Below are 12,875 nucleotides of genomic sequence, written 5' to 3'. Positions count from 1 at the left end.
ATGATGATGATGGTGATGATGATGATGATGGTGATGGTGATGATGATGATGATGGTGATTATGATAATGATGCATGATGGTGATGATGATGATGATGATGCATGATGGTGATAGTGATAATGATAATGGTGATGATAATGATGATGGTGATGATGATGATGGGGATGATGATGATGGTGATGATGATGGTGATGATAATGATGATGGTGATGATGATGATGATGATGATGGTGATGATGATGATGATGATGATGATGATGATGGTGATTATGATGATGGTGATGTGATGATGATGATGATGATGTGATGATGATGATGGTGATTATGATGATGATGGTGATTATGATGATGGTGATTATGATAATGATGATGGTGGTGATGATGGTGAATATGATGATGATGCTACTGCTGCTGCTGCTGATGATCGTTGCGGATGATGATGATGATGATGATAATCATGAAGATTTATTTACGAGCGTTATCTAGCATACGGTCCTCAGTGAATGATGACCAGAAGTAAACGTAAATCTAACAAGTTTGATTTCTCCCCTTGCTAAGAGGAAATATTTAGAGGAAAGGGGAAACCTCTCCTCGAAAGCTGTCCTTCTTCGTAAGTAAATGTTGTCTATATAGAAATGACATTTCTTCATGTAGCTATTTTCAATGTTAATATACTCGATCTAACAGTATCGCGGACTTTTAAACGAGCCAGACAAAAAGAAGAAAAACCTATATTAAAACGAGGATTTAGAAACTCTTTACGTTTGTTAGAACTAACTAATTGGACAACGTTTTTTTTAATATCCAGCAATCCCTTGGAAACGAGCATACTCGATAAATTAAAAGCGTTGGCTACTCTGACGTCATCATATACTGTAACACAATAGCGTCGTGACGAAGGTCAAAGCCCCCGTTCCGTTCAAAGAGCAAACTCATATTAGTTTCAGTAATGATAAAAGGGTAAATTTTACACCTTGAGATGAAAAAACTTACTGACGTTTCGGACACTAGTCCTTTGTCGGAGTAAAAGAGGAAGGACTAGTGTCCGAAACGTCAGTAAGTTTTTTCATCTTTTCACGGTGTAAAATTTACCCTTTATCATTACTGTTTCATTAGAAACACCGACGCAGCTCACACTAGTTTTTAGCTAGTTATCTGTTCTTATTAGTTTCATTAAGCGTTTTTTTTAAAGTCAAATTTGTGACGAATCTTAATTGGATACTCCACAAAATGACAGACAGAGCTCACGAGTGAAGTAACTATGGCAAACAGTCAGTTAATCATTCTTATTTTCTTAAAAACAAAAACCACGTTAAAGAGTTACTCGAAGAAATATCCCTCTTTACCTTAGGCGTAATGTTTTTCCTCAAACACTAAAATCCTAATGGTATATTGACATTTAAAACAAACAAACAAACAAAAAAAAAAAACCCAGAAAGCTAAAAAAAAAAACAAACTGAGAACTGAAAGCCTTTATAGTTGAATTGTAGCACTATAGATTTCGGAGAATTGAAAGTTGTTTTTGATACACTTTTTTATAAATAGAAAAGCGAATATGAAAATCAAATTCACAGTGTAAGACGTTCCTAATTCACAGTTCTACGATTTGTGTAAAACCGGTTACGAAGGAGTTTCTCAGTAATCCACGAACCAGTCAGCCTTCCCTAACTTCCAAAATCACATAACAACGTTATCAAAAAGCTACATTCATTTTGGTTTTGCTTTCTCGATTAACACACTTAAATTTCCCTGGTACATAAATCCACGAAACTCATCTTTAAAAGTGTTTGGCATACGACTAGTAAAGATTTAAATGAAGATTTTAATCCTTAATCAAAACTAGAAAGACAACCTAGAAATAAGACAAGAAAATGGGTTGAACAAATATAAATTTTTATTCCAGTAAGAAGTAGCATATAAAGTCCTGTAAAAACTGAAACATGCGCATAAGACTTCTGAGCATGCACACGTCATAAATGATTATGCTAGTTTGCCCCATTATGCTAAAAAAAGGGGGGGAAATCAGTTTGGATTTTTAGTTGTCAAATTGACTCCGGAACAATATTGAACTCAAATGGAAGAGGAACAAACAAAGATTCAAAATTACATTTTGGAAATTGTATCAAAAATTTTTAAGTGGTGAGAAAAAAGATTCCATTTTCAAAATGGTTTTAGGATAATATTTGTGTCAACTCTTTTTGTTTTTCATCTAGAAATTGTCATTTAAAAATTCTAAAGGCTACATCCTAGTTTTTAAACTCTTTTTGTTGATACTTTGGCGGTTTTCCTTTTATTTACACGCAGAGGTGCTTTTGAAGGTCAAGAAAACAAAATTTCATTTGAATAATAATAAAGGGTTTTCTAAAATTACCTGGTTATAAGATTAGTGAAGAAAATTTGAAGAATAAGATGAGAAAAATTTGAGTTTTTTCGGTTTGAATAGTCAATTCATTATTATCCTTTTTAGTTTCCCAATCCTCGTATCAATTCTTATCAACGTTTGTTTAAAAAGAAGCATTAATCTATGTTCGGCTATATTATCTCTACTCTAGCAAATCTATGTAAACAAAAATGATTTATTAAGAGGTTGTAAACGCGTATCAAACGAAATAAAGGACCCGCGCACTTAACTAACGTCAGAAAATCTTTGTTATTACCTGAGATGGAACTTAGATGAAAATGTTGATGACGGGACGTTAAGCCGAGAAGATATTTCATAAGGTCGCTAAGAAGTCGTTGGATGTACTTAATGCATTAATACTTCGAGTAGGAGTACTTTGCATTTGGAGATTGGTAAACAAATATCAACGGTGTGTAATCAAATAAGCTATAATTGTCACTGAGGTGGTAGACATACATTGGGCGATGACCTACAAATGTATCCTGGTTGCCCAAAAGTGTATTTGTCTTTCAAATGGATTGACTGTGGCCTTGCTTATAAGAGAGTGTTCGTAAGTACTTGTCAAACCGCATCAGGAGTGGACCGTCTCAACGCCATTGCAAGGTGAGTAGGTTTATAAGACCTAGAGCGAAATTCCTTAGAATAGAATCAGAGCGAGCGATTTATTCAGTTATAGTACAAATATATGGTTTATACATATTCTCATACTCAACTATTTAAACTTTATCGATACCCTGAAACAACCTCTGGGCTGATCTAAGTTAGGGCATGGCTAACTCACAGATTGAACGCTGAAACAACCTCTGGGCTGATCTAAGTCAGGGCATGGCTAACTCACAGATTGAACGCTGAAACAACCTCTGGGCTGATCTAAGTCAGGGCATGGCTAACCCACAGATTGAACCCTGAAACAACCTCTGGGCTGATCTAATTCTGGCCAAGCCCAACCCACAGATAGAACCCTATTGAAATTTAATTAGAAAAGTCTTTCCTTTTCACATAATGTGTCCTTTCGTATCTGATAATGTCTTTGATTTTACGGCTTATCAAGACTGCGGACACAATCTCGGGTGTTAATCTTGATTATTTCAGTTCAGTCTATTTTGATGACGTGTATTTGCTCGTACGAATAGTGTACATTAGGAAGAGACTCGGTACAAGGAACAAAAACATTTAAATTTCACCTAAATTAATGCAAGGTCTTTCTTCTTTTTCTTCGGGATGGGCGTTCGGGGGGCGGGAGGGAGGGCGGGGGAGGGAGGGAGGGAGGGGGAGGGGGGGGGGGGGGGGAGGGGGGGGGGGGGGGGGGGGGGAGGGGGGAGGGAGGGGAGGGAGGGAGGGAGGGAGGGAGGGAGGGGGGAGGGGGGGAGGGGGGAGGGAGGGGGGGGGGAGAGGGAGGGGGGGAGGGAGGGAGGGAGGGAGGGAGGGAGGGAGGGAGGAGGGGAGGGCGGGAGGGAGGGAGGGAGGGAGGGAGGGAGGGAGGAGGGGAGGGAGGGAGGAGGAGGAGGGAGGGAGGGAGGGAGGGGGAGGGGGGGGAGGGAGGGAGGGAGGGAGGGAGGGAGGGGGGAGGGAGGGAGGGAGGATGGAGGAGGGAGGGGAGGGAGGGAGGGAGGGAGGGAGGGAGAGGGAGGGAGGGAGGGGAGGGAGGGAGGAGGGGGAGGAGGGGGGGAGGGAGGGGGGGAGGGAGGGAGGGAGGGGAGGGGAGGGGGAGGGGGGGGGGAGGGAGGGGGGGGAGGGGGGAGGGAGGAGGAGGGAGGGAGGGGGGGGGGAGGGCGGGAGGGAGGGAGGAGGGAGGGAGGGGGGGGGGGAGGTGAGGAGGCGGGAGGAGGCGGGATTAGGGAGGAGGGGGGAGGGAGTGTGAGGGATGGCTGGTGTCTTTCTTTCTTTCTTTCTTTCTTCTTCTTCTGTCTCTATTCGTTCTGGTCTGTCTTTCTTTCTTTCTTTCTTTCTCTCTTTCTCTCTTTCTTTCTTCCTTTCTTTCTATTTTTTTGCCTTCCTTTTTTTCCTTATCTTTTTCCCGACTCCAGACATCCCATACTTATAAAAAGAATGAGGCAGCCTACCAAGATATTATTGCTGTTGAGTCTAGCACTTGTGAGCTATTCCTCAAGTGCAACAGGTACGTACACAGTGTCTCATTTTAAACTGCTCTTTAGCCACGCAAACAATTCCATTAACATATTTTCTTTCCCAGGTTCTGTTAACTTTGTCCCGGTTGGCTGCTACCGTGACAGCCAACTCAAACCTAGGCCCCTACCAGAACTCATCCACAACTACCGTTTGAATGACGAAATGGACTGGAAAGACTTAAATGGTTCGGTGGTCCAGGCATGTGCACAAGAAGCTCACAGTAGAAGCTACGTATATTTTGGGATACAGTTCTATGGTGAGTGCTGGAGTGGACCGCGGGCTCACGAGACGTACTTCAAGGATGGTCTCTCAAGAGAGTGCATTGATGGTGTCGGAGAAGGTTTCGCTAACATGGTGTATAGACTAGCTGGAGAAAGTATGAATAATACATACAGTCAATTCAAAAAATGTTGTCGTCGAGCAACTCAAGCCTACGCGACTGGACCGAAAGGAACTCTGGGTAGTAATCATTGAAGCCGAGTTCACTCCATAATTTTATTTGACTAGTTATGCCTGGTTTACAGAACGAACATTCGTAGGCGAGCGGGAAGTGCTGAAGGGGACGTTTTTTTAATGCCTTCATATTTTCGGAATTGTGAACTGAATCATAACTACTTTGTTTTTCTTTCCCTAAACCCAAAGACATGCATTTGATGGATTGTTTCTCGCCACTATTATCTTATTACTAGCGGGAAAAATTTATTCAGAACGAATATTTAACCCCTTCAATGATTTTTACCCATATTCCTTTCGGTCCAGTCGCGTAGGCTTGAGCCGGTCGAGGACAACGTTTTTTGAATTGACTGTATAGAACCTTCTATTAGGCGACCAGTTGGGCCAACCTATGTTAAGCGACCAGTTTTCCAAGGTCCCCAAGTTTTCCCTCTATTACAAGCAGACGACATTAAACAGGCCTCTATAATACGAACACTGTCATTAGTTAATTTGATTTCATTTTTTCATCTTCAGATAATGAATGTGTTAATTACAAAACCTTTGACTCTGAGGATCGCTCAGCCTCAAAAGAGAATATCGTTGGTGACCTTAAATGTGATAATGACAATTTTCAAGCTCGTTGGTATCGGTTTGACGGTAAAGCAGGCACCCAGATCAACGCTTTGAAGATAAGAATCGCTGTCAGACATTGCACATGGGCTACTACACAGGGGCCCACCCTGGGCCAAACGAAGGAATTGTTGAAAATAAAATCTGCTTTACAGATAGCTGTAATCGCAACCAGGATATCAAAATTAGAAACTGTGGAGAATTTTATGTGTATTATTTGAAGAAACTGATGGTTGTCCTGTTCGCTATTGTGGGGACGGTAAGTGGAAATAAAACATGCATATCATCCTCATCATCATCAATCATCATCATCATCGTAATCATCATCATCATTGCCATCATTTTCATCATCATCATTGACATCTTTATCATAATCACCATCAGCAGCAGTACCACCATCATCATCACCATCATCAGCACCATCATCATCACCAGTCACCACCACACATCACCATCACCACCACCATCACCATCACCATCACCATCACCATCACCATCATCATCACCATAATCAACATTATCATCATCAACATTATCATTATCATCACCATCATTATCATAATCATCATCACCATCATGTCTATCACAATTATCAAAAACATCATCATCATTGTCGCCAATAATGATAATTTTGATTAACATCCTCAACGTCATATCGATAACCTAGAGATAATAAAAGATAATAAAACATGATTTTTGTTGTTATTTTAAAGGAAAAACGCCCACTGGAATACAAGCTGATATCTAGATGATGACAGTGATTATTTTCAAGCTACTTCAAATGCCTGACTCGCTGAAATAACAAGAAAATAGGAGCATAAGCATTATGCATGGAAATAATAAGAGCAACATCCAGCAATCATTTAGGTCTGTCTCAGCGCTGTCTTGACTCGCTATTGAAGGATTGAAATATTACAATAACTTTTGAATTTCCACATCAGTATTGCTTTAGGACTAAGAAAAATAAGATGATTTATTGTAGTTTCCTTTATGGAAGATTGTAGAAGCAAATATAAGAAATCTATAAAACTCTAAGACTAAAGATGTAAAAATATTTCAAAAAATGTACGTTCAACTGAAGATGTCATCTCGCAAAGATGATGTTTGGTCGTTATTTGTTTGTATCCCTGCAGTAAAGCAATCTGTTTATGTGGACACCCTGTTTATGTGGACACTCTGTTTATGTGGACACCCTGTTTATGTGGACACCCTGTTTATGGGAACACCCTGTTTATGCGGACACCCTGTTTATGCGGACACCCTGTTTATATGGACACCCTGTTTATGTGGACACCCTGTTTATGTGGACACCCTGTTTATGTGGACACCCTGTTTATGCGGACACCCTGTTTATGTGGACACCCTGTTTATGCGGACACCCTGTTTATGCGGACACCCTGTTTATGGGAACACCCTGTTTATGTGGACACCCTGTTTATGTGGACACCCTGTTCATGGGAACACCCTGTTTATGCGGACACCCTGTTTATGCGGACACCTTGTTTATGTGGACACCTTGTTTATGTGGACACCCTGTTTATGGGAACACCCTGTTTATGTGGACACCCTGTTTATGTGGACACCCTGTTTATGTGGACACCCTGTTTATGGAACACCCTGTTTATGTGGACACCCTGTTTATGTGGAGACCTTGTTTATGCGGACACCCTGTTTATGGGAACACCCTGTTTATGTGGATACCCAATGATGAAGAGGCACTCTGTTAATGCGGAAATTTTATTACGACATTGCAGAAGCTTTGAACATCTTGCTACAAAAAGTGGGATTAAGCATAGTAATAATTGTCCTGTGAATCGTGGAAATTGATTTCTAAATCCAACAAAGCAACTTATTTATGTAATACTATCCTTCCAGTCGGGGGAAAACAGGCAAGATATCCTGCTTGTTTAAGTTTTAATTTCTTTTAATAACCTTCTTGGCGTGATACTAATTAGAAACATCAATTTTACTTCAAAATTAATTTGCGCCACAGTTGGTTATTTTATATTATCACTGTTTGGTGGTAAATAACGAGAATTTCTTAAAGATTTTCTACGAACGCAAAATAAATCAATTAGAAAACTATTTTATGTGTCAATGCAACGCCAGTCTCGCTTATTAGAATTCTTACTAGTTGGTGGTAAACAACAACAAAAATGTTCCAACGAACGCTAAACAAATTGATTATTTTGAGTCAACGCCAGCTACGCTTAAAATTACTTTAAACTTATTTTAGTACAACAAACATATATGTGTGCTGGAAGAGATATGAATATAAACATATGAATTAAAAGAATAACACTCGCAGGGTAACAAGGCTAAGTAAAACTATATCCAACAAAATTTTCTTTTTACTTTTTGTTTCATACGAGTATCATTCTTTAACTTTTTTCTGCATTTAATTGTTTTAACAGTGTTCTTGCCACGATATTTCATATTTCTCAGATGGAGAATTGCCGGCGTTTCGTTTTAGATGCTAAAAATACGCAAAATAACACAAGAAATCCAAGCTTCAACGATAAATGAATCAAACTGCGCGCTCACTTAAACCACTATATCTCTTCCGCTGCGCTATCTATAGAGAATGTAGCTTTTAACATCACCGAAGATTAATATTTTTGTCATTGCTTTCCGCTTCTGCTAAGAATCAATTAGAATCACTATCCCAAAAGCATCTTTCACAGTGATATTAGAAAATATTCTTTACTCAATTGTTTTCATCACCTTTTAAAATAATACTTTAGCGATTTTTAAAATATATTTTTGGTTATGGCTATTGTTCTGTTTCATCCGATGATATCACGTCTGATGCGTTTTTTTTGTGTTGTAAAGTCTACATTTCCTGTTTTTTCAACTTCTCGCAGATTTCTTGGCGAGGAATGAAATTAATGTTTCTTTAGCAAAATCTCAGTATTCTTGTCTGGTTCCGGTATATTTTTTATTACCCGTGGATCGATTCTCCTAGACTTCACCACAACAAGATCTCTTAAGGGTAGTTTAGGTATAAAAATAAGCTGCAAATATCCTCAACTTGTAGACTTGCAGCTATTCAAGTTGAATCAAGACTCCGTCTTTTTGAGGTATCTTTGCAGTTTTGGTGAGTATTTGAAATTGTTGTTAGTTTTTTGTTTTGTTCTTTCGTTACGATTTAACATGAATTTTTTTCATCTTCCTGTTCAACTTCCTTTAAATTCTTTCTTTCTTTCCTTTCTTTCTTCCTTATTTTTCCCCACACACGAGTATAACAAGTAATTCACGTGTTTTTCCAAAATTCAGCCTCCTTTCATCCTTTCCAACTTCCTTCCTTCCTTCCTTCTTTCTTAGTACTTCCTTCCTTCCTTTCTTTCTTTCTCACGTAGTATTTCTTCGTCTCTTTTATCTTTAGTTTTCTCCTTTTTTTCCTTTAAGTTTTGTGGTTCTTCTTTATTGAGGAACTCTAAATCGAACGATGGGAGCTAGAGTGCGGTTCAGTAGGGAAAAAATACTAAAAATGAATTCTCATTTACTAAAAATGAGAGCCCAATTGGATAGAATTTCAAAAGATTAATGATGCTATAACTCAATTTGAAGGAGAAGACGAAACAAAGTCATGAAGACCTTCTTTACTTGCTGCGCTGTCATCTTGTCACTATTTCTTGAAGCATCACTTGGTTTAGGTAAGTTCTAAATGACAATTCTTTCATCACACAACGAAGAAAAGGACCACAGGTGCGTTAGCCATGGGCTATTTTAATAAGTAGTACTATCAAATACAGTCGATTAGTTAATTGATTTAGTTTTTAAAGTAAAATGATTTTGTCATGTTCTTAACTGCACTAACATTAGAAAGCCAGTTGCTTAAAAATAACACACTCAACAAATCCTTTAAATTCGTTCAAATTCTATCCATATACTGAAACCACTGGGATGGTCTAAATCTGGGCACGGCTAATTCAAAGATGAAACTGGAATATAGCTTGTTAGATTTAAACTCATAGATGAAGTGCAGTCCGGGTAAGGCTCTGATCTATTGTCGTCTATTTCCAGATTCTGTTAACTACGTCCCTGTTGGATGTTACAAAGACGATCAAGAAACGCCAAGACCCCTGCCAGAATTGATCCACAACTATCGTTTGAACAAAATTGACTGGCACGACCTAGAGGGATCGGTGATCGAGCAATGCGCTCGAGAAGCTCGTAAGAGAAACTACTTGTATTTTGGGATACAGTTCTTTGGTGAGTGCTGGAGCGGACCTCAGGCTCACGAGACGTACTTCAAGGATGGTCGATCGAGTTACTGTACTCAAGGAGTGGGAAGGCAAGAAACTAACATGGTTTACAGGCTAACAGGGGACGGTAAGAAATGATGAGTTATACCTAAGATATCCATCCATGCATCCATGCATCCATGCATCCATGCATCCATGCATCCATGCATCCATGCATCCATGCATCCATGCATCCATGCATCCATGCATCCATGCATCCATGCATCCATGCATCCATGCATCCATGCATCCATGCATCCATGCATCCATGCATCCATGCATCCATGCATCCATGCATCCATGCATCCAGCATCCATGCATCCATGCATCCATGCATCCATGCATCCATGCATCCATGCATCCATGCATCCATGCATCCATGCATCCATGCATCCATGCATCCTTGCATCCATGCATCCATGCATTCCATGCATCCATGCATCCATGCATCCATGCATCCATGCATCCATCATCCATCCATCCATTCATCCATGCAACCATCCATCCATGCATCCATGCAGCCATCCCTACTCCCTCCCTCCCTCCCCTCCCTCCCTCCCTCCCTCAATTTTCCCCTCGCTTCCTTCCCCTCTATTAATCCAATTCACACTTCTTTCTTTTTTCCTTCTTCTAAATAGCATTATTTTGTTGCGCCCTATGTTGACCATTTCGCTTCGTTTCCATGTTACATAACCCCTCATCCCTCACGTCTTTTATATATACGAAAAGCCTTACCTTGTGTTGTATTTATCCAACAGAGAATGAATGCGTTCAGTACCACGTATTTAACACTAAGGAGCGCTCAGTTTTGTACCAGGAATCTGGCACTGCCTGTGACAACGGATACGATTCTAGCTTTGGCGGTCCCTTCGTGCCGGGTTGGTATCGCTTCGAGGGGGAAGCAGGAGCTTTGCTGAACGACAAACCAATGTACAAGCGATGCTTGACATACGGAGTAGGCTGGTACCAAGGCTCGTACCCAGAGGTCACCCAAGGAATCGTCGATGAGAAAAAAGCTTGTTTCTCAAAATCTTGTGATAGATATGTGTACATTAGGATCAGAAACTGTGGCGAATTTTTCGTCTATGACTTGAAGAAAATTCCCGGATGCAGTTATCGATACTGTGGCAATGGTAAGATTACAGCTGTTCCTAAAAAAGGTTGGTGAAGGATTTGCTGCGTTTGCATGTTGCATACAGCTTATTTCGAGCTTGACATGCAACATGCAACATGCAACATGCAACATGCAACATGCAACATGCAACATGCAGCATGCAACATGCAACATGCAACATGCAACGTGTAACGTGCAACATGCAACATGCAACATTAACAAAGCCTTCACCAACCTTTTTGAAATGGTTATAAACGTTGCTAGGACGTGAATCTTATATTTGTTATAGTCACAAGGACTGGAGCGTATTCGTAATGAGATGATATCCAAGGTAGCTAAAGCTCTACTCTTTGTTGTATTTCTATCACTCATTCTTATTATAGATTTGGAGTCCATCACGGTAGAAAAATAAGAATGTTAATGAGAAAGACAACAATTCATTTTTACTACTTTCAAGTGGCTGTAGAAGGGGACCACGGTAGAGAAGAAGATACTATTCAAGCGATTGCCACATAGTGTGGCTTGTTAGTTGTCAGTAGTGTTCTGACGGGTGGAAAACAACTTAAAGCTTAACATAGGCCTGTTCCAAGCTTTTCTAATGGACCCCTCTCAAACGTGTCGTGGATGCGAGGTTAACATGAAAATACAAAACGAATCACACTTTTTCTCGATGGAATTTGTGGCATTTCTTTTGTATATCCATGTTAGCCTGGCCGGCATTCAAGACAATTATAAGGAGGGTGTACGTATTAGTGGAAGGATTTTGGCCTAACTTCTCGGTCTTGTTTTCACAGGAATTGACGAACAAGGAGAAGATGCCGTGTGACGATTAAGAAACGAGAAAAGGAAAGAAAAATAAGATGAAAGATTAAGGAATAAATACAATAAAAAGTATACAATATAGGATTTAAGTAGAACTCACGAGGAACTAGAGATTTGAAAATAAGAAAGGTATGTTAATAAAGAAGTTGTTAGAGAACCAGTCGTTATGTGGACTGCTTTGTTGTTCTTGGTTCAGGGCGGGGGAAAAGTTGAAGAAAAAGATTCAAGACGATAAGAATTACCAAGACTAAGAGTAGAAAAGAAAAAAAAGAAAAGAAGAAGAAGAAGAAGAAGAAGAAGAAGAAGAAGAAGAAGAAGAAGAAGTTTTATTGATCTTTCGAAGGATATTAAATTTTCTTTTAGTTTTGGCTTCGTAATCTTATTGAATTATCAATTTTTCGCTTCTCTTGAACCCCTAAGATTACCTGATATTCTAATCTAAAAACAACTTGAGCTAGACACCAGTAAAACAGTTGTTCAAACAATCTTAGCTGGTATTTTATAAGATCATTTGAATATCCGATGCGATAGTCAATCTCCTGTCGAGTTAAATCAGTGGGCAGAAAAAATTGTTAGTAGTTTTGATGGGGTTCAGTATTGTTTTGTTTACTGAGGGAGACCTTGACTTTCTTAAGTCCGGGGGGGGGGGGGGGGGGGAGGGGGGTGTAGTAAATTGATGAGGGAGGGAAGGGGGTACTTGTTCTAAGGGGCATATGTTACTTGGCAGAAAAATAGTGAAATTTAGAAAAATTTGTCCAAAACACACCATTGTAGACCAGATGACCGCGTCTTGAGAGAACTTCTTGAAAACAAGTTTGAAAACAAGTATGAAAGCAATGAATATTAGATTCCTGTCCAAACTGAAACCCCGAGTAAGACTCTCACGCTCTGTATCCGAGATCAAAGTCCCCCCCCCCCGGATTTGTAACAGGTAGTCGATTCTTTATCAAGCAGTGCATTGTTTCTGCGGAAATTAAAAATCCACCGTAAGAAATACAACGCTAATAAAAATACTAATTATAATATTCTGAATTAAAACCACTCAACGAATCCCAAATAAAAGAAAACTAGAACTATCAACAGCGGTTCAAGAGCA

General features: G+C 39.8%; 1 protein-coding gene across 1 annotated transcript; it reads left to right on the top strand.

The window, feature by feature from the left end:
• The first annotated feature begins 1,439 nt into the window (after positions 1-1,439).
• On the top strand, positions 1,440-11,938 carry LOC116308745 (uncharacterized). The gene is made up of 9 exons (XM_089025001.1): positions 1,440-3,004; positions 4,429-4,520; positions 4,596-4,907; positions 5,501-5,814; positions 8,593-8,693; positions 9,167-9,252; positions 9,623-9,931; positions 10,602-10,976; positions 11,752-11,938. Exons 1-9 carry the CDS (start codon positions 2,877-2,879, stop codon positions 11,781-11,783), a joined length of 1,749 nt encoding a protein of 582 aa, XP_088881127.1. The 5' UTR covers positions 1,440-2,876; the 3' UTR covers positions 11,784-11,938.
• The last annotated feature ends 937 nt before the right edge of the window (positions 11,939-12,875 follow it).

The sequence above is a fragment of the Actinia tenebrosa genome, unplaced genomic scaffold, assembly GCF_029948245.1.
Source record: "Actinia tenebrosa isolate PJP-AT-01 unplaced genomic scaffold, QUT_ActTen_1.0 PGA_scaffold9__36_contigs__length_13948895, whole genome shotgun sequence".
Classification (NCBI taxonomy): Eukaryota; Metazoa; Cnidaria; class Anthozoa; order Actiniaria; family Actiniidae; genus Actinia; species Actinia tenebrosa.
The sequence above is the reverse complement of the archived record's forward strand: the minus strand, read 5'-3'. Positions and strand labels throughout refer to the sequence as shown.

Excerpts from the sequence above, each read along its gene's own strand:
- LOC116308745 (XM_089025001.1), top strand. The coding sequence starts at position 2,877 with ATGTATCCTGGTTGCCCAAAAGTGTATTTGTCTTTCAAATGGATTGAC. Across the intron at positions 3,005-4,428 it reads CGTCTCAACGCCATTGCAAG|ACATCCCATACTTATAAAAA; the intron begins GTGAGTAGGTTT and ends TCCCGACTCCAG. Across the intron at positions 4,521-4,595 it reads CTATTCCTCAAGTGCAACAG|GTTCTGTTAACTTTGTCCCG; the intron begins GTACGTACACAG and ends TTTCTTTCCCAG.